This window comes from Saccostrea cucullata, unplaced genomic scaffold (genome assembly GCF_032062105.1).
Source record: "Saccostrea cucullata isolate Sc308-1 unplaced genomic scaffold, CSIRO_AGI_Scuc_v1 ctg2780, whole genome shotgun sequence".
Taxonomy (NCBI): domain Eukaryota; kingdom Metazoa; phylum Mollusca; class Bivalvia; order Ostreida; family Ostreidae; genus Saccostrea; species Saccostrea cuccullata.
This window is the reverse complement of record NW_026935132.1, coordinates 32,264-54,949: the sequence shown is the minus strand read 5'-3', so window position 1 is coordinate 54,949 and position 22,686 is coordinate 32,264. Positions and strand designations below refer to the sequence as shown.

The window sequence follows — 22,686 nt, the reverse complement described above, 5'->3', positions numbered from 1 at the left end:
AAAAATTTCTAAATGCTCAAAAAAAAAAAAAAAAATTAACAAGTAAACGTATCATACGTTTCTTCAAGAAACAAACAATCAGATACCGGTATTTCATTAATTTGGTTTCACGTATAACATATCCATAAATAATTTGTCCATGCAATATAAAAATTTAAATAATAATTATTATTGCAAGCAATTGTATTATCTTTTGTTTTAAGTTATTCACTTTATGTTGGTTTATCGATATCTCTAGGTGTGGAAAATGTTTTGGCAAGTGAAGTGCATCTCAGTAACACATTGACATTGAAACATTGCTGATATTGAAATATTGGAAATGGCTTCATCTCTTCATTTTGCACAGGACATCATCCGATGTTCCCTTTGTGTTAATGAGGTCGATTATTACTGTAAAACATGTAACGTTAAACTATGCAGCGAATGCACATCTCAACATTTATTCGACAAAGGAAAAGTGCATGAAGTTGTGGGGTTTAACGGCGAAAAGGAATCTCTCAAAGGTCCTGAGTGCCCCTCTCACACGTCGAACAACTGTGAGATATTCTGCAGAAATTGTGAAATCCCAATCTGCACGAAATGCGTTGTTGGAATTCACAAACAGCATGATTTTACAGACCTTGACGATTTTCTTGAGGAAAAGAGGCAGAGTATTCTCGAAGACATAAAAGAAATTGAAACTTTGCTTCTACCTAAATTGCAAAAGCATAAAGATATTATCCACGAAGAAAGAAATAAAAGTACGACTGAGGTCATTTCTGCACAGGAAAATGTCATTTGTAAGGCTGTCAAAGATTTTGGGAACACGCTAAAAGAAAAAGTAAAACAACACACCACAAAAATTGAAGAAGAAGACAATGAAAATGTTTCAGCTGAGCAAAACATCATAAAAACCCTTCGAGAAACAAAGTCATTACTTTCAAGCAATGATTCTAAAGCCATTTTAGAGTACAGTGGGATCAAACCAGAGTTGCGAAAGTTTCCCAAACCTTTAAATAACTTCATGCCGATTCTTGATGTCAAGAAAATTCAAGAAGAGGAGATAGCTTCATTATTTGGAACGTTAATTGTTAAGGATGTTACAAAAGAAAAGGAGGTAATTAATTATTATTTTCTTTAAATATATACATACTTATTTGACTTTTATATCAATTCAAGGTTTCTCCAATATGGTTAATGACATAAGCATCTTCTATTATATTCATTAAACGCGTCTTTGAATTCGATACTTGGAGAGTTGCGTGGTCAGAACAATGGCATAATTCCAATAAATCCAATTTTATGTAGTCAATTGTAACGTTCTGTCTTGTGAAATGCTATGTGCAGTTTACCAGTATTGTAGATGACCTCATTGTGTAACATGCATGAAATTTACATGTTCCTCTGAAGTGATCCTGTGCTGCTGATGTCACAGGTATTCTGCCATATTGTTGCAAACATTTGTAGTTCATTTTTAATAGTATATGTTTGGATATGTAAGATGTGGTGCGTAAGCATAAAACCTTCTCCAATATATAGAATGTGCTACACCTGCTTATAATCGATCATTTCCTTTTTTGCGCATGAAACATTCAGATGCAGCAGTTTTAGGTAGCGTCAATTTTCAGAATAAAACCAAATTCAAAATATCTAGAACCCTAGGCCTGTTTTTGATAGTCTCTCCTACGTAACCAACAAATGACAATTGAGATCATTTTTTTGAAGGGGGGGGGGCAGTTTGCAAATCATTACCTTTTGTCTGTGAGATTTGTAAAATATCTGAATATTTAACAATTGCATTTAAAAATAATTGTTTCCATCTGAAACAAAGTTTTATGACAATATATCTTACATTTTTCAGAGTAGTGTTCTTACTATGCGTTTCTTTTTAATGAGGCTGGGGGGGGGGGGTGGCAGCCATTTTCAGACTATTTCTATCTCCTTTAAAAGAAGAGCTCCATATAAAGATATACAAAATGATCAAATTTTAAAATTAAAATCTAAGAATTTTTTCTTTGCCAAATGATAGTTGACAGTTTAAGATACCATATCTTAAAATATAAGTTAAATCTGGTGGTTAATTTATGATTAATTTGTTGACCCCCCAGCCTCCTTAAAAGAGTCATATAAACTTAGAGTAAAGGAAAAAATATGAAAACCCTCAGTAAAACTTAAGTTTTTTTTGGATAGTCATTTCAAATACTTGTTCCTGATACTGCATTTGAAATGCAAGTCTCCGCTATCCCTCTCGCTTAAACCAAACCCTCTATATATGATATTCAGGATAGTCGTACTTTCACTGTCACTTAACTCATAATTAAAATCTTTTTAAACAGAAAGAAAATGTTGTCAATGAAGTTAACTTTGAAAGAGAATCCTGGTTTCATGGATATATTCCAAGAAAGGAAGCTGAACGACTTCTGAAGAAAGACGGTGATTTCTTGGTTCGAGTATTAGATAGTACACCAGAAGAAGAGCGCTCTTTGATTATTTCTGCTTATCGAGAAAAGCCGGTGCATACCAAGATTTTATCAGCCGATATTTTAGTAAGACTTTATTTTGATGATTGTTTATAAATATAAAGCTTTTTCATTACGTAGAGTCTGAGGTCCACGCAAAAAAAAATTGCGTGCTTAAACTTGATTTACTGCACAAAGTTTAAATTGCGCATCCCTGAGAATAATGTAAAGTTCGTCCCTTTTAATGTTTGTTTTCTGTTACTCGAACGACCCTGCAAATTACCCCAGGGCCAATTTTTCTTCCAGCCAAATCTCTTTTTTTTTTTTATCAATCAGCTGATTCCATTTATTCAAAAATATTAATTGTAGCTTTATTTGAGAATTTAAGTATATGAACATTTACCTTGAATATAATGAGTAAGCATTATTGTTACATAACGTAACAAGGATTCAATCATCTATTTCTGTCGCTAGGCAGCCATGCTGTGCGTCTGCTATAAATATAACGATTGATCGATTCACACAGGGGGCCCTGTTATTCGTAAGCCAAAAAATAGAATCCTGATCTATCGACTATGGACTATGGACTTTTTGGGAATGTTACAGGAAACGTATTTTTAAGGCCTTAATACATAGTTTTCCCTCGTAAGCTTTAAGGAGAGAATTGCGACTGCTTTAATCTTGACAATATATTTCAAACTCTGAGCTTGAGAAATACACTACACATATACAGAACGGTATACTGTATTAACTTATTTAATGCAGTAGCCACTTTGCTTTCGTTCAATTTAATTTCCAATTTAATTGGTATCTTAACTTTAAAACATTGCTGTGATGTCATTCCTTTGTTCTTGCAGTCTAAAAAGTTACCTATGGCAGTCCGATATTAGTGAGCAGTCTGATATTAATCTTAATATCAGACTGTCTCAGTACTGATATCCTTCAAAATCGGACTGCTACTGAACAAAAGAAATAAAAAGTGTGATAATTTAACAAACAGCAATTCAAATTTCTTACATAGAATGATGATTTAGAAAACATTGATCTTACATATTTGCAATTACATTGAATATACTGTAACAGGAAGAAGAATGTGCGGTAGACCAGATAATGCAAATAAATAAAAAATAAACAAAAAAACCCCACAAAAACGGATAAACTTTTAATAAACTTATTAAAATTGGACAAGTGTCTCAACCCCCCTCTCTGGTTTTTGAATAAGAGGGGGCGCACTTGGAGTCACCAGAGAAGCACAAAAACTTTCAAAACTTTAGACACTATTATAAAGAACAACATTCAAACAATTTGATATTATTTTTCTTATAGAAAGGAAAATTCCTCTGCAAAATCAAGGTAACTAGGCCTAGCATATGATATTTCATACTTAATTTGACAGATTTGCAACAAATTTTGAAAGAAATTTGAAGATTTTCAACGTTTCCCTCAAAACTCTTGGATTATTGATTATGTTTGTTTTCTGTAACGGAACATCAAAAACAAAGGTATATGTAGAAGCTTAACATGAAAAAATGAAATGGACTAATTTAATGTACCTTCAGCATCCGCTTAATTTTCTGTTATATAATTCTTCATTTCTGCATTTTCCATTCCACTTCAAAATCAATGAATATTTTGTCCCCACTCTCCTTATCAAATTTTTTCAAATACCTTTTTCAGTGTAGCCAAATCCCTAAATACTGAATACTTTTCATTTAAGCCTACATTCTTGAAAGAATTGCTTCAGCGGTCATTTACACCTTTGTCTTTTGTTCTAATATCGGACTGTCTCAGGTAAATCAAAAGCAATGTTTTAAGTACGATATATGCCTCATACAATTCTGTATTAAAAAATATCAGACAGTTTTCGGCCCTAACGGGCCTCAAACTGTCTGATATTTTTTAATACAGAACTGTATTCGGCATATATCCAATACGTATGCCAACTTGGTGATATCAATTTATTGAAATTGAGTTGAAAAAGATAAACAGATAAAGATTGCAGATGTTTTACATATTGAAATAATTACATGATTTGCAGTTATTCTTCCCTTTTCAAGATCAAGTTTACAAAAGAGCCTGACATTATCTCTTTTTTTTCGAAGCAACCAAAGAAGTGGTAGATTTAAATCAAAATCCCAAATTTATATTTTGTACATGTATATACAAACTTTTATTCAAAAATAAATGAGAATTGGATTGGGTAGCAGACAAAGCCTGTGCTAGTATAGTATTCTATTGCAATTAACTTCACTGAGAGTACCGATAACTTTAAAAAAAATGAAAGCTAGGTTATAATTACAAGTCTAAGGTATTACTTATGTCACTGTTATTTGTTAGTTTTTATGCAATAATTCATGTACCTTTTAGCTAGATGACCATGTTTGCTCTGCTCCTATTTTGTATTGTTTTATGGACTTTTGATCTTTTGATTACTGTTTGGTATCTCTATATGTTTCATACATTCATTCGTATGTTGAATGATTTGAGATCATTGTCAAAAAAGTGTTTATGATAATATTATTGGCAGAAGAATGCTACAGAAATACTATTTTTGAAATTACAAATATTTTCAAGAAAAGCGTCGGACCAAGTGGCACCATGGTAGACTGGATAAACTACTTGATGAAAACAGGGGAACATTATTCAACCGATCGTGCTGTTTTGGTCAATCCAATACCTCGAGAAAAAAATCACCTTGCCTACGACAAGATCAAGCTTGGTTCAAAGATTTTGAAGGTAAAAGTATTATTGTTCAATATTACTTTGACTGTGAACGTCAACATTACCGATTAAAAGTTACAGTAATGTGAAATGATTGTAAATCGTAATTCAAGTTCAAGATTTAGTATATGAAAGATATATCCAATTTGAGGGACAAATTCCTATAAAGATGCTTTATAACTTTAGCTTGGTGTTTCGGGTTATAATTTGTAGGTAAAAAAGATGGAAAACTATATTTCAAACTGTCATTTTCAATGTAAAAAATTAGAAAACTAGTTTTGAAAATGGGAGGTTTTTGTTTTCTTATTCGAAAAAAGGCAATATTTTAGGTATCTGGTTTACTTTTCATTTGATTATTAATTAAATGATCTGAAAATACCATATTTCCTGCATGATTCTGCTAAGGTCGTAAAGTACGAAAGAAAGTCATTATTACGTCATAATGGATCTAGCACCACAAAATTAGTCTAAAGTCACTAATTTACTAGATTTTGACCTCAACAAGTTGCGATTTACTTGTACATTATAAAAGTTAATAAAAAATAAAAGATATACAGATTTACGGTTAATATTTTTTATTATAGACTGCAGATTACTTGAAGAAATTTTTTAATTAATAATTAATTAAATTTTTAAATAAAAGGTTCAAATCCATAAGGAATTTTATTCATGTTCTGTCAAGAAAAAAAGAATTTTGTCATAATAGATAAAATGCATTTCAACTTTTGCAGGATTCGCCACCATTCCCATGTCTTTTTATAGGAACATATGATTCCAAAACCGTTTTTCTCCAAAATTTTCATGATAATGGAAGTGCAGTTTTTCAAAGTCTAAAGTTCTTACGGCAATTCAACCATCCAAATATCGTAAATTTCATTGGATTTTCAGCAATGCAAAAACCTTTTTTACTTGTGATAGAATACCTTTCTGGTAAGTTTTGGTAATATACTCAAATATATACATTTGCAGGGTCTTTCGATTATATAAACGTTCAGAGAGCAAATATCTTCAATTCTGCTTGAAGTTTGTCAGAGGTCAGAGGTCAACATATGGCCGAATCGCACGGCGTAATAAAATCTACCGGTCCATAAATATAAAATGAAATGCTCTACTTGCTTCTCATGTATGAAAAATGAAAAATATAAGTAGAACTTGAGCAAAGCTCGTTACAAAGCAACGAGTAGGTTTTCCGTCCAGTTTCGACTAGAAGTGACGTCAACAAGAGAAAGCAATGAACTAAGACGCCTCCAGGGACTTTAAAATTAAAAAAAAATCAATTTTACGTCAAACTCTGCAGAAAAAAGCTATTTTGGCTACTTCCAGTTTGACTGGAAGTGATGTCAAGGGATGGAAAATTTAGTCGAACGCTTATAGTGCCATTAATTAACCAATAACATGTCAAAAAACGCAAAATTTGCATTTTTTGATTACTTCCACTTTTACCGAAAGTGACGTTATTTGAAGAATTTACACAATTAAGGTATCATTTCCGGCTGACATTAAAGTTACAAGTACAAAAATAACTTTTAAAAATTCAAATAAAACCATTTTATTCTATTTCTTTTGACTCAAGAGAGACAGTTAATTTTTTTAATACTATCTCCAGTTTACACCGGAAGTTTTTCCAACAGATGAGTTTTGCTGACGATTGTTAATGTGAACATAAGTTTTGTTTACCTTAAGAACGGTTGAATTTTTCAAAAAATCTTGAAATTGAATATCACTTACAGTGTCGACCGGAAATGACGGATACAAAATCAAAAGACGAATTGAATAACTCAAAGAGATATTTCCCTGAAAATATCATGATTCAATCCTGAGTGGTTAAGTAGAAGATGCTTGGACAAAATGGCAATTTCAATAAAAAAAAGAAAATCGGAGAAAAAAGTGACCGGAAGTGATTTTTCTAAAAATAGAAACAGCGTTCTTGAGATATTCCAACATTGTATAATTCCTGTAAAAATCTTTGAAATCGGTTCAGTAGTTTCTGAGAAATCATGTGTACTATGAAAAAAGGGAATAACAATAATAATAGGAAATATAAGAAAAACAGTAATGTCTTCCGAAGGAAGTCGGAAGACCTTAATAATTGTTTTTTACAGTGTAAACAAGTATTTTATACACTTTTGGTGACCGATTTAACCTTTGTATATAGAAATTGTACCAATAGAAACTAGCTGTAAACGGTTGTTTATGTCAGCTATACTGTCTTTAACGTTTATCCTTATTTTATGGAAGATCTTAAGGTAAATCGTGAAAAGAAAGGCTAAAATTTTATTTTTTCATTGAACTCTACTCACGACAAATGTGTAAATCTGTTGGAAAATATCATAGCGTTGCAATCACTCCACAAACAGCTGACAAACACGTTGATCGGTGCTATCGTAGGCCTAGCTTAATACCAGCTGTCGCCAGTGTCAACGTGTTTAGAGACATCATAAATATGACTTTAGTTACTGAAATTGTAGATTGAATGTTTTTCTTCAAACTCAATACTTGATTGCAAATTAGGATAACTGGCTCTCATAAGTGACAACACCATTGTACATGTACTCATCCATCCCTTTCATGCAACAGAAATTTCTCCAACCTTTTAACATTAATCTTCGGACGTGTTTCACTTTGTTGTGTCTTTTCAGCACTCATGATCAATTTTCACAAATAAAAATATTTATACACATCAATCTGTTCCCTATTACTGATCACAAGTAGCCTTGAAGGAAATATTCCCATCGAAATAGAATTCTAAGCCTGATGAATTCGAAGCAAAATCGCCTTTCAAGCCGATTTACACATTGGATACATTTGTCGAAATTCACGACTACGGCGATCGGTTAGTGCAATACATGTAATTATATCAGATTATAACTTCAATTCCTATACTGAATTTAATAAACCTGTTATTTATGTTTTTAATTAATGAAAAATGCATGTTATTAATAGTTATTAATAGTTATTGTCAAACAAAGATTCTGAACACATATTATCTGAAGTGTTAAAATGTGACGCCAAATATACAAAAACTTGGAACCATTAATGATATAAAATATTAAAATAAATCAAGAATGGCCTTTTCAAATACCACTGAGAGTAAAATTAATAACAATCATGTTATGCGTTTATTATCAGTGTGAATTTTAGATATTTTATGCAGGTGGTTCATTGCTGCTTTATCTTAGAGAGAAGGGGGAATTCATGACTGCAAGAAAAAGAACCGAAATGTGCCTAGGAGTTGCAAAGGGAATGGCATACGTGCATGGCAATAAATGTATTCATAGGTAAATACAGCTTTATATGTATTATTATTTAGTTATTTTTGAGGAACATATTTTTCTAAAAATACGGTGTGGTTGTAAATAACAGGGTTCATTTCATTATACCAGGCTTATCATGAAGGGATCTAGATCATTTGTCTGCAAATAAAGCAGAAATTATTATGTCTCCGTAACATTTAAAAGCAAACAAAAGATACTATTTTTTTTTTTTTTGAAAGTCGATTTTGTTCTTCTCTCCTTAATGGTTTTAAGTATGTTAATTTATTTAAAAAGTACATATTAATGAGTCAAAATCTTTCTTTTAACATAATTGTATCTCAAAATAAACATTTATGAAAAAAAATTGAATTTAAGAAAGGGAGGTCACTGGTATAAAAATGTTTAGTTTTCCAAGATTGACTAGTACATCATGAATAATTTGAATTAATTTTTGTTAAATGTCAGTATTTTTTTTAAATAATGCAGTGGTAAGTATCTGTCAAAATATAGTTTGTCTTTAATGTCAGATTGTTAGTTCAAAATCGATTTTCAGAAAAACAGCTGATTAGATTAAACACGATATCCGACCAGATACATGTACACATTGGGAAGCGGGAGGGAAATTTACAGATTAACGGTGTACAGTATACCGACTGGTCAGATAATAGACCTGAATAAGTTGTGTACACCAGTCTCCAAGCACTAACAGGAAACTATATATACTCAACATACAGTGACAGATTTTGATGATCATTTATTTTTACAAAGGTTAATTTAACGCAATCATATAGCAAATAAAAAAATATGATTCTTTGTAAAAGGAAAAGTTTTTTGATACGAAAAAAATAAACTAAAGATGATATTCTAAAAAAAAAAGTTTTTGTAAACGTAACTATTTGGCAAGGATTGTCATTAAATTTTACACACAAAAACAGTTAATATCCCAAGCATATTAAAAAAAAAACAACCTAGACTCTGACTTCGTTTTTCATCTTTCTTTTTCCATGATAGATTTTTGTGTTTTATCTATAATTAATTTAAATTCAATCATGATTTCATGCTTATAAATCTTCGAATAACAGATTGAATAATTCATTCCATCAATCTAAAAGCCGAACTCAACGGGTAGACATGTAACTGTAATATATAAGCCTTTTTTAAAAGATCCATGAATATTATAATTTATATCTTAATTAATAAAACAATTCAAGACTTTGGAAACATTTATTAGAATACTTTCACTAGTTCAAACAAATTTTGTAAAAAAAAATAAAGATTAAATATTTTCAAGGAAAATCATAAGCGGTGAAAGCCTAACGGTAAAGCGTTCTATATTCAAGAAGAGAAAAAAAAAACAAGAGTTCTATATATAGTCTTAAGTTCGTTCCCGGTTTGGGAGGATTTTTTTTTTGTTCTCTTTCCTTATTTTTACCAATTCAAGATTTGTGTTAACGCGACATTTATGATTTATGAGAGTAAATCATTATAAAAATAAAGTTCATTCTTTTAATTTAATAAATAAGATATCATGTTTGAAGAATTATTATTTTATGGCAAAAATTATCTAGGATATTTATAATTTTATTAACATAACTTAGCTGTTACTTTATTCATAGAATTTCTCTGGAAAATAAATGTTATAAGCACATTAAGTTCTAACATGTATGTAGAACGATGCCTAAATATTAAATTTAAATTAAGACAATGTACAAATACTTCAAACACGGCAACATTTTTTTGTTATTTAAACGACAACAAATCGGTAATGGATGGACAATAATCCATATCTTTTAATTCATCAATAGCAGCAATTATATACAAAAAAAAATATTTCTAACACGTTTTTTAAAAATGTTCGAAAACATGTTAGAACTACATTTTGTTCTGATACTCATGAACAGTACAGCCGAACGAAATTGATAGGGTGTTTTTTTTTAAAAAAAAAAAAAGACAAATTGTTCAAAATCTTAAAACATTAGAATATTTTTTCTACTTTACGTATACAGGTATTTAGTCAAATATTAGAAAGGGAAAATTCCTTCCTTCACTGTAATGAAATATATGTTTTCCATGCCCCCTCCCTGTGCCTTTTCTCCCGAAATCAATATCTTAGTAAGTATTTTCAGTATATTTTAATTAACATTTAATGCGTATTGTAACACACACAAAAAAACCAAACAAGTCTTAAAGCAAACATCAATATATTCATCAAACTATAGTATTTCAAAATATATACGTTCCAACTGTGTTATTTTAAATTGGCAGGGAGTATGATTGATTGATTGTATATTGTTAAACGTCCCTCTCGAGAATTTTTCACTCATATGGAGACGTCACCGTATGCCGGTGAAGGGCTTCAAATTTAGACCTATACTCGGCACTCAGGGCCATTGAGCAGTGATGGTTCTTTATCGTGCCAGCACCTACCGTGACACGGAACCTACGTTTTTTAAGGTCATATCCGAAACACCCGTGACTTTCACTTTTGATGCAGAGCGCTTGGCGAAGGAACAGTCACTTCCTTTGTTTACGTCCTAGGTTTGACGCGGCGCCGCGAACGATAATCGAACCCGGGCCTCCCGATCACGAAGGGAACGAGGGACAAGTATCTATTCCCAATATATCTAAATTATTTTTTTCTTCAGAAATGTGGAAATCAGATCTAGAAATGATACGAAAAAATGTTAAAACTTCTTTGAAATACTAAGTTGCTCTATGCCTTCGGCTTGTTCGGTGAAACGAGATTTCTACACCTCCACTGTATCTAATTTTTTTTTTTTGATTGACAGGACAAGCATGTGGAACTCGTGTAAACCATGTGAACTTGAAGAAGTAAAATAAAAGCCGATGATAACTGCTAAATGAATTTGTTAATCTTAAAAAAATGATCACTTTTACTGCCTGGAATATTTAGGAAAAATAATAAGAATTTTTATTTGATACAACAGAATAAAGGGTTTTCTCTCTATTTCTCTATCTCTCTCTTGTAAATTTGTCTGTTCAAATCTATGACAGCATATTACTTATCTATTACAAATTATATGAATTCCTCTATCCATCATCTTGACCGAGTATAATAACGTCAGGGAAATGATAAAAGATACATGTAGAAGTTTGCTAAAATAATCATCATAAAAAATAAAAAATGAAACATATATATATATATAAAATATTTTGCATTTAAGTTTAAAAATAGGAATATATTTATGCACGTCAACAGACATTTGTAAATATATATATTTTTTTTAAAAATCCGTTATTTTACTCGGAATCGCCTTACCACGGAAAAATGGATATTACAACCGTGGTACAATGTTATTAATTAATTCTATAAGTATTAGCTTTATCACTATTGCATTACTTAAAAGAATAAGCATATTTACTATATAAGTACATTAATTCTCTATTTATACTACACGCGTTCGGTAATAAATACATGTGTTTTACGGCAACAAAAATCGTGAAACATACGTATTTGCAGAAAGAAATGTTTTTATTAATTATTTATTTATTTATCTTTTGTATATTTACATTTTAGCACCAGAAATTAGAATAGAATAATAGAATAATTTCTATGCAAGGAAAAGATCGGAGGCATTCCGAATAAATTGTTCATCTTTCGTCCACCTTTCGTTCACCGTTCTTTTGGCGCTCGCGTTTGCTCTTCGTTCGTGTTCTGCGTTCACTCACCGTTCACACATCGTTCACCAAGTTGCGTTCAGCGTTCGCACATCGTTTTCTGACCCATCGCTCTGCGTTCAATCACCGTTCGTTCAACGTTCAGGTTCGAAAGTAGAACCTTTCAGGGGCTGTAATGTTGACTTAATGGTGGTCTAAAAGCTACTAGTCAGGAACTGTAGGCCACCATTAAGCTACCATTAAGCAACATTTAAGCACCCATTAAGGACTATGAGATGGCTTATTAGTAACCTAAATGGTGGTGTAAATATTACCTTACCACTTTTAAACCAAGCTTAAAGGGCTTGTTTCATCTTGTGACTGCGAGGCATTACATAAACTCGAATTAATGCTAGGAATCTTCTGTTCGGCACGAATAAATGCATACTATGTTATTTGAAGCACTTTTCATTTTGGCCTTATACATTGTACCTTTGTAAGTGAAAAGAACAAAAAAAAATAGTCTAAAAACTTTAAAGTGTTCCTTTATATGTTTTTTTTGTTGTATGTGCTACTTAATACGTTGGTTTAAAGAATGAAAAAGATACATTTGAGTAATACATTTCTAAACTTCTTAACTTTGACATTCAGTGGAAGATATATCTCATTTAATTGTTTTTCAAAATCCATCTAAATCTTGTATTTTCTTATTTGTAAAGAGATCTTGCCGCAAGAAATTGTCTAGTTTCTGAAGACTCCACAGTTAAGATCTATAACTTTTGGATGTCAAAAGAAGGAGAAGAGTTTCCAAGTGATATTGAAGTTGTTTATGCGAAGAAATGGACGTCCCCAGAAACCATTCTTTCAGGTATTCGAGGTTTTGTGTGTTTTAAGATGGAGAGAGAGAGAGAGGAGGGAAGGGAGAGAGAGAAAGAGAGAGAATATAGTTGCTGATTTGCATTATAAATAAATGAAAACCGAAGTGCAAATTACGGAAAAGCATTGTCATTTATGAGGCGGATCTGTGTTACCTTGTTGTAACATACAGGCAATGGTAATTTCCATTCCTACGTCGATATGATATATCCCGGTGAGCTTGAGATAAAAGATACTCCAGAGTCTGACACATCTTTTTCATACTTGGATATTTTACTTGAAAAGGATTGTAATCTAACAACCAAGCTATATGATAAACGTGATGATTTTAACTTTTCTATCGTCATTTTCCCTTACTAATGCAGCAATATATCTTAGTTGATTCGATACTATGCATGCTATACTTATGACCAATTTCTAAAAGGAGGTAAATTATTGACAAGCAAGTCGATGAAACAATAATATCAGCAGTCTAGTTTAAAGTCATCATTTTGTGGTCAATACAATGACCTTGTCAGTACAATCAAGTTTTCATTGAGTCAAATGCTGACTGATATTTTTAATACTAATTGTCAGTCCATTATTTCTACACTGAATTGACGACGGATTTTTCCATTTTTTCCCGATCATGACAAAGAGCATACGGTTGGTGTAAACAGTCAGCAGGGGATGCTCACTCCTCCATGGTACCTTATCCCACCTCTGATGTTTTGGAGGTCCATGTTTGCACTGCTCCTATTGTGTATTGTTTTATGGACTTTGATATTGTATATTGTATATTGTTCGTTATCCCCATATCCTTCTTCATATTCTTCCATTAATAATATTCAAAAAGGATATAACTAATAAATGTACAAAGCCAATTTAATTCTCCAAATCTGTCGTCGTATTCCATGTTTATAATCTTCTCACTAAGTGTGACTTCTCGCCCTTTCAACCATGAAGCCACTACCTAGGGCAATGTGTTACAAAACTACAGGCAAAGGAAACCAGAGAAGTGGAATTGAAAGAAAAATTCCTGTATTTTTGGATATGGAAGCTATTTCGATTTAAAACAGTATTGTGAGAAAAAAAAACTGTCGCTTTAGAAAGCAAAAAAAAAAAAAAAAAAAAATCATTACCCGTAATATGTGACTAAAGATAAATAAAGTTAAATACATGTATAAAATATATAGCTAAATTAACATTTTTAAAAGATTATTTTAAGTAAAATGATATCCATTTCAAATATTCTACCCTTAATACATTTGAAACGACAGTCTGTAAAAAAATTAACCTTATCCCTAAACGTTAAAGATTTTCTTATATCATTTACTTTCTGTAAAATAATTGATTCTGATAGGATAAAAATTCTTTTGATAACTGCATCAATAGAATCTAGAGTTTGCTCTCACTAAGCAGCCGGAACTACTTTGGTTGTCTTTATATTTTTAGCATCTTACAAAAAACAAAAAAACAAAAACAGTTCTATTCAATATTCTAGTATAAGAATGGTACTAAGATGGACATATAATGATAAATACATTACGAAGTACATCCTTGAAAACATGTAAGGAGAAAAACTGATATGCATATCTCCCACGTCCTGATTACTTTTTAAAGGAAAAATTATATACTTTTAAATTAAAAGATAATTTTCTAAATTTCGCAATCTGCCCATTATGTCCCTTAACTATTTTCTACTACCTTTTTTAATTATTCCCCTTTGCTTGACAAATCAAATTGTCTGCATGACGACAATATACAGTTATTGGGAAGAAGGAAAGAAATGATAATCATTATACTTTTGTTAAATGTTACCAAAGCGAGGAAATACCGTAAATATTTTAAATCTTAGGAAACAAATGATCGATAAAAAGACACTGCCAGAATGGGGACAGATTTTTTTTTAATTCTAAAGAATCGGCAACATATATTTTTTTTTTTGGGGGGGGGGGGTTGAAATTCAGCTGAAAAGATGTGCAAATGAAATCCAAAACTTCTGTGACCTTAAGTTAAGATTAGGTTAGCTTCTTCTAACATTAACGAACTTGGGTAACTTACAAGGTAAATATACCCATTGGGATATAGCAAAAAAAATAATAACACAATAGGTAAGTTTGTTTTGTGCCAAAGATCTGTAAATTAAATGACATGACGATATTTGAGAATGCTATTTTGTCGTTAGGCCTATAGGCCTAGAGTCATTTTGAATTTCAGCAACGTGATATATTCGTACGCACTGTTTTGATGCATAATTCTAATTGTAAAGTGAAAGAAATTTTCATTTTATGGATTAAAATCATAATAAAAAAATGAATGTAATATTTTTCCTTTGATCGGTGTATCGAAGAAAAATATTTGTTCGGTAACCTTTTTCATCAATGCGCTACCCGCATTGATGGCACTTTCCGTCCAATTTTGTTTCTTTCATACATCGATCAAAGGAAAAATTATTACACTTATTTCTGAAGTCCTTTTAAATCTTTCAGAAAAGTTCACAGCTTTTAATGACGTTTGGAGCTTTGGAATCTTAATGTGGGAAATTTTTTCATCTGGAAAAATACCTTACGGTGACATGAATAAATATGAAGCGATAGGAAAAGTTGCTGAAGGTACTGTTTAATATAAGTATTTCGTGAAAAGTTTGTGCTTAAGTAAAATTTAAAATTGATGGATACTTCTGCATCAAACATCTTTTTCGTAGGTTATTTACATCCTTTTTTCTATGTCAAAAATGACATCGGAAAAATGCCTCCTTTCGCAATTCAAGTCTAGCACCCAGGATCAATGAATTGAATGAATAAGCTCCCATCTTTTTGACAATTGTAATAATATTGAAATAGTGTCCATGCTGAAAAAAATTTAAAATAGTTTTCCTATGTAGTATTTTGTAAAAGAGGGAAGTTGATTGTTGATTATGATTTGAAAAAGAGTAACTTCGTTAAATAAAAAGGAATCTTATTCTCTGTATATTTCTATTAAAAAAAAGTGTTTTATATATTCCTATGCAAAACATTGTTCACCCCAAATTCCTGCTTAAATAACTATAATTTTAATAAACTGAAATCCTTAAGAAAGGGGTAGGAGGTAATTGGAAGAAACGAACCAATTTCTCATGTGCAAGTTTGTTTTGTGAACAGAATTGGCAAATGACACTCCGCAGATGACAGATAGAGACGATGGCACTTTGTGATAAGAATCTAAGTTGCATGAGCCTCTGTCTCTGATGAGATTGTACTTAACTGTTACAGCAATTAAAATTGATAACCCTGATCCCCATTTAAAAATTTGTTTTCATATAGCTTCACATTAAAAATTTTAGAGGAAAGATATTGCAGACTAAAATAAAGAATGTCTATTGAAAAGCCTTGCTGATACTAGTGAATTAAACTGAAATGTCAATTTTACATATATAGTAATTTTATAACTTTTTTTTATTTATAATTTTATTACACATGACTTTTTTTTAGGATACAGACTTTCTCCACCTGCTGGCACTCCGAAGGCCTGTTACGATGTGATGTTAAAATGTTGGGATAAGGAACCCACAAGTCGATATCACTTCGACACCCTGGTGGAAAAACTAAATAAAATAATTAGAAAACTCAAATGAGAATTGAGAGATCTGGGACGTGGAAAACAAGCACTTGTGTCATAAATTTTTTTTATGTCCTTTCAGCTTATTCTTATACAGTAAAATCATTATTATTCGCGACGTATGTTAGAGTTGATTTGTAATATCTAACTGTGATCCAATGACTGTGTGTCCTTGCACTAGACCGATTTACCAAGACACTGACATCACTGTCCGATAAACTTGCAAATAAACGGCCGTATCAATAAAAAAGGAAGTACAAGTATACGGAAAATATATAAATAAAATTTTGAAGAAGACACTGAATCCAAGTGAATGGACTATGAATTATATGTAAATAATTATATTTTATGCTGATATTATGTTTGATTTTTAATGTTAATGTGCTTATTATTAATTGTATACAAAACATGTGATTATTATTTGTTGTGTATATATGCTCATTATCACAATCAAAAGAGGCTAAATACGGAAAAATTAATGTGTTTTTATATGCATTGCATTTCTCATATTCGTGTAATTGTTATATCATGTGCGAATGAGGAGTTGAAAACCGTACCAAATTATTTTTTAATGTAACAATTTTTGGGAATTACATCTGCTTAGCAAGCATTTCTTAAAAACAAGAGGCCTAATGAAGGATCACAAATAGTGCCAAGAATTTTGAAAGACGTTGTCTCCAGACTCGGCATAGATGATGTCAGTAGGGAATCCAGTCAGATTAAAATATTAATTTGAAAAGTTTTTCTTCTATTTTTTTAAAAAAAAGTCTACTTTAGCTTCTCCAAAACTTGTATTGTTTAATAGACTTTATCTTGAATACTGCCCGTTATGTCCATATATTTCATTTTCAAGCGACTTTTTTTTTAACAGAAACATTATTCGTATCATGATAATAAAGTCAAATTTAACTCTTGATTTTCGATATTAAAGTTTTAGAAATATATATATCATGGTAAATCAAAGTATCTAAATATTTTTTTTTTCAGTTAAAGGCTTTCCGTTAGCGTAGAGAAAAGGCAGAAAATATCATTTTTATCTAATAAAGTTTATCTATAATATCTTTGATTATCTTTTCTTTAAAGGGCAAACATCTCATGTTCTTTGATTGATATTATTTTATGTCCTAGAGTTTAAAATTATTTACAAAGAAATGGAAAAACTTCACAAGAGAACTAGGGTTGTTGGGAAAGTTCTCAGACACGCGACATAACTTTTTGTACCCATTGTCAGATTATATCCAGATTTGTAAAACGTTGTTAAAAAAGGAAATTTAAATTGTGTGTACTAATGAAATTCTTCAAAACTCTGACGTTAGGTAGCCCTTGTTTTAAAAGGATAGGAACAGCCACTGACTTTATATTATTTTGTGTACACATGAGGATAACCTCAGAAAACCCTTAACATACTGATGGAAGAAAATCCAATGTCAGAAGGGAGCAGTGAACATGTGTTTAGAGTCACATATGTATTCTACATGTAATGCTACAGACTTTATAAAAGATCAGATACTACTAAAAAAAGCAAAATTTACAGTGATAACGGAAGCTTCTGGGTTCTAGAGATTTTGTAGGGTAAAAATGAGGTCTACGAAATAGGCATTTTTATATTTTCTAGACGAAGCTGTGATTTACGTTAACTTTCAAATTGACAATTTAAGGGGGGAGGGCGCCGGGTACGCCCCCCCCCCCCCTTAAATCAACTACTGGTGCTACTAGAATAAAAATAGGGCGCTGTCGTAATGAGCGGATATTAAGTCAGACTACCTAGACTGTATGAAAAAAAGTTATTTTGAAAATCCCATGACACTATATTTGTGTTAAGTTGTTAAGTGTGCACCGTGGTTATAAACAATTTTTAGAACGGTTTCTCCTAAAACATATGGAATGAAACTTTTGAAATTGTCCGAAAACTATCCGAATTACCTTATTTTAATATGAATATTAAGTAACATAAACAGTGGATTTATTTTGAGTTAAAATAACGGACTGTCAATTTCAAAGAGGACCAAATTGAAATGTATCAGGGGGTTGCCAGTAGATTGTCTTATTTGCATCCTAACAAGTTAACCTCTTGGTAATTATATGCATCATAATTTCTATAACCTTTATTCTTACACGTACAAGCTTCAATTGAGTCTATGCCCTTGCATTAGATCGATTTTTTAAGACCTAACATTGCCCTCTGATGTACTTGCATACAAATATACAGCAGTATCAATTAAATACATGTACGAAATGTACAGGAAACATATTAATGCAATCGTGAAGAAGACCATTGAAGACAGTTAATAGCCTATAGGCTTTCAATCTGTAAACAATATTTTATCTAATTATAGTGATGTATTTTTCCTTGAGAAAATATTACTTGATCTGCCTTCATACAAACTGCGTCGCGTATTGCGAAATCCCGTTGTACACTGACAAACTGATAACGATCAGTGACTTGTTTATAACTTGTTATATATGGGATTTAACTAACGACAAAACAGCATGCTGTAGTGAGTTTTGATATAGTTTATTATTTTCCTACAGGTTAAGATACAAAATCACCTCATTTTGTGGTATTTTCAAGAATTGTTGTATGCTGTATATTTTATATGATGTCATAGTTACGTTTTCCCGTACAAATTAGGTTCCGCCCCCTTTTTGTAACCTTAAATGTGCTGCGTTATAGAATTAAAAAAAATATATATAAAGACCCTTTTCGATTCAAAGGAAATTGCATAATGCAACAAAGAATAAAATAATTTATTAAGTTTAACAAATTTCATCTAACAATAGACATTTGATTAGGCCTGTAAAATTTTATGAAAGAAAACTAAGTGAAGAAGTATGTCAGAAATATCTTCATGTATATCCCAAAAATATACATAGGAATCAATGGTATTGAAGTCAACGATACGCATGTAACACTTAAGATATCAGCATGTTTTCTTTTCTCCCATCTTAAAATTCACATTGATATACCAATGGAATACATGAGTATACAATTTTATTCATATTCAAAAGAAAAATAAAATTATCCTTTAAGCTCAAAGCAGATAAGGTTATTACAATACAGTCACAAGGATAGGTACTGATCCTCGACATGTGTGATTAACTGTCAAAATACTTTTAAAATGTGCATATAATATGAATTAAACTTTATTATGAAAAAAATATCGTTTTTTTTATTTATTCAATGAATCCTTATTCTTATCTATTTCATAGATGTATTTTCATCAGTTTAAGCCATGATTTATTTCTTTATTCTTTTTCCTACGTACATTTTTCTTTAAAAGTCATTTGAACTAACTTGCCTAGTATACATTAAATTAAATTCTGCCAATGCGAATTAAAGTCCTAATTGAATTTTTAAATTTTCTGCAGGAAATTGTGAAACCCTGCCGGATTTTGATAATATCCCTTAGGATTTCCAATTTTCATACAGAAACTTTAATTTTTCCCATGGAAATTGTTTGTTCAAAGGTGATTATCTCATTTGACAGGTGAGATTTACCTGTAACAAAGGTAGTTATGAACTCTGTGAGTGACGGTCTACCACTTGGTATACACTGTTTTATGTGAAATGAGAATTTGGCGGGCTCCAAAATGCCCCTTTATTCGGCACAGTGTTACAAGTTTAAGTTGTTTAGTTCTTATCAGAGTTGTTTAATTTCAAGAATTTTCTATTGCAAAAAATTGAAGGAAATCAAGGGGAAGGGGGGGGGGGGGGGCAAAGGTGGTTGGGAATAGAGTATTGTACATGAGTTGGTGTCAATATAAAATAAACGCTGCCAAATAATTAGAATTGAATAAATATATATTAATATATAGCTAATAAATAGTCTCTAAGTAAATACTACCAAAAATCTAGAGGATTTTAGCATTCAATATCTTGTCGTTTTATTGAACGCTGAGTTTGCATTACGTATACGAGTAAACCCGAAACATTACGAATACGAAGGTTCAATATACAAGGCCCCATTGTAAACAAAAATGTCCTCTGGGCAATCCCGTAATTAAATTAAAGAAAGAAAGTGAAATCTAGGTAAGATATGTATATTTTTACACAAAAATGAAATTATTTATTGAGAAAAGACTAACGTATTAGTCCCATTAAAATCTAAATAAGCAAATCATAACGCTCTGTAGGGTCAAGATGCGATATCGAACACTTACAGGAAAAGCGTAAATATGAATACTGATGCTAAAATATTATTAATTTTTAATAATATTTATATTTTATTAATAATGAACAAAGAAATAATGGCCTATGAAGATCGTTTTATCAAACAATTTTTCAGCTATGACTATGTTATTTATTAAAATAAATCTACAAAAAAATCCAAATAACAATTTCAGTCTTTTTATCATCTTAAGAAATAGAAATGACATCATTTCACTGCATTCTTGAGCTTACATGACGGGGAAAGTGTCATAAACTTTACGTTAATTTTACATGATATGCAGTTATTTTTCATTGGGGGGGGGGGGGTAATATTGTTTAATTCAAGTGTTAGGATTGTTTTTAAGTAACCGTGAAATGTTTTGATGTTGACCATTTGAAATTTAATTATCATTGTTCCTAGTTATTGTCAGATATGCACATACAGGTATTCAATTATAAGCGAAAAATTGAATGTGAAACGCCCCCTTTACACTCTCGTAGACTTAGAATTAATGAATCGTGTTTATATTTGACTAGCACAAGTGTTCAATGAGGATAAATTGAAGATATTCTGAATGAATCTACAAGAGAAGTGTGTCCTCTTATTGAAGTTTGCTGGAGGATTGTATGTAGTTATAATCCATTTTTTAAAATGCAATAAAGAGAGGATATTACCTCTTCTTATGTATGTCAGTTCAATTTCTCGTCAAATATTTTCTAAAGAGGTACAGTACCCGCATCGTTATTCTTTACAAGATACACGATACGATAGGATACACGCACGATACGATAGGATACACGCACGATACGATAGGATACACGCACGATAGGACAGGATACACGCACGATAGGATAAACGCAAAACACGATAAACGCAAAACACGATACACGCAAAACACGATAAACGCAAAACACGATAGACCTGATAAACGATCTACACGATAGGATAAACGCAAAACCTGATAGGATTGTTTCAAAATGCGGAATGTTTTTTGACAAGACGAAAAGATTATTTTGAATTAAATCTAAAGATTAAAGATTGTTTAAATTAAATTAATATATATTTTAATTTAAATAATCGCAGAGCTTCAAATCTGAACTATAAAGTACATTTAATTATTATAAAAAGAACCTGAGATCTCTGTATTAATTTTACAAAAGTTGTTTATTTATATATATAAAAAATTGACAGTGATTAAATGGATTTTTATGAAATGGAGACTGTATTTTTTTTTCTTCTCAATTGTGTGAATTTTGAAACACTATAAACATATTTATTATTTATGAAAAATATACATTTTAATTTTCTATCTAATAAACTTATCTACAAGTACCAAGTTATTTCACGGAAGAAATTTACGCAATAAATTAAAAATTTGTATTTAATGTCTAAAGCTTACATACTGCGATGTATCCAAAACTCGCAATTAAATATTAATATCTTAGAAAATAATACAAGTAGAAGACTTGCCGAAAGAAAGGTTTAAAGAAAACGGCTTTAACAAAATTTAAAAAAAAATTTAACATGATAGATCTATCAAAAACGAAACAGTCCAAGAAAATTAAATTTTCTGAATAGAAATCTAAATAATTATTAAAATAATGGCGATCTGCATTCATACATGTAAACTGTGTCATGAGAATATGAATCAGCTACAACTGCACATGTACGTTTACGCTAAGCTCTGACTTATGTACATGTAAACATTTTACATTACAGATACTTAAAATCTCGTATTTATTAACGAACATTGAATGGTTAAATACTTTCTTCTTAACAATACAAAACAGAAAAATTAATTAACAAATATTAAAAGAGTGAAATGCGACTGTTCCGACTAAATAATTATAAATCATTGCTATTAAACTCTGTGTGCACTGTTTCTAATAATAACGAAAAATAGGTTTAATTCGGCGAATGAATTATTAAACCTTAAGAATCATTTTACACTGACCCGGTAATCTCATATTAAGCATATTCGAAGGGCGGTATTTTGAAAGTCCGCAACCAATTTAAAATTAGATAAACAAGATCTAACCAAATAGCCAA

General features: G+C 31.0%; 1 protein-coding gene across 1 annotated transcript; it reads left to right on the top strand.

Annotated features, from left to right (window-relative positions):
* The first annotated feature begins 278 nt into the window (after positions 1 to 278).
* LOC134241990 (tyrosine-protein kinase Fer-like) lies at positions 279 to 16,507 on the top strand. The gene is made up of 8 exons (XM_062724005.1): positions 279 to 1,096; positions 2,316 to 2,525; positions 5,013 to 5,174; positions 5,891 to 6,089; positions 8,314 to 8,437; positions 12,751 to 12,899; positions 15,379 to 15,501; positions 16,360 to 16,507. Exons 1-8 carry the CDS (start codon positions 320 to 322, stop codon positions 16,500 to 16,502), a joined length of 1,887 nt encoding a protein of 628 aa, XP_062579989.1. The 5' UTR covers positions 279 to 319; the 3' UTR covers positions 16,503 to 16,507.
* Positions 16,508 to 22,686: the final 6,179 nt, after the last annotated feature.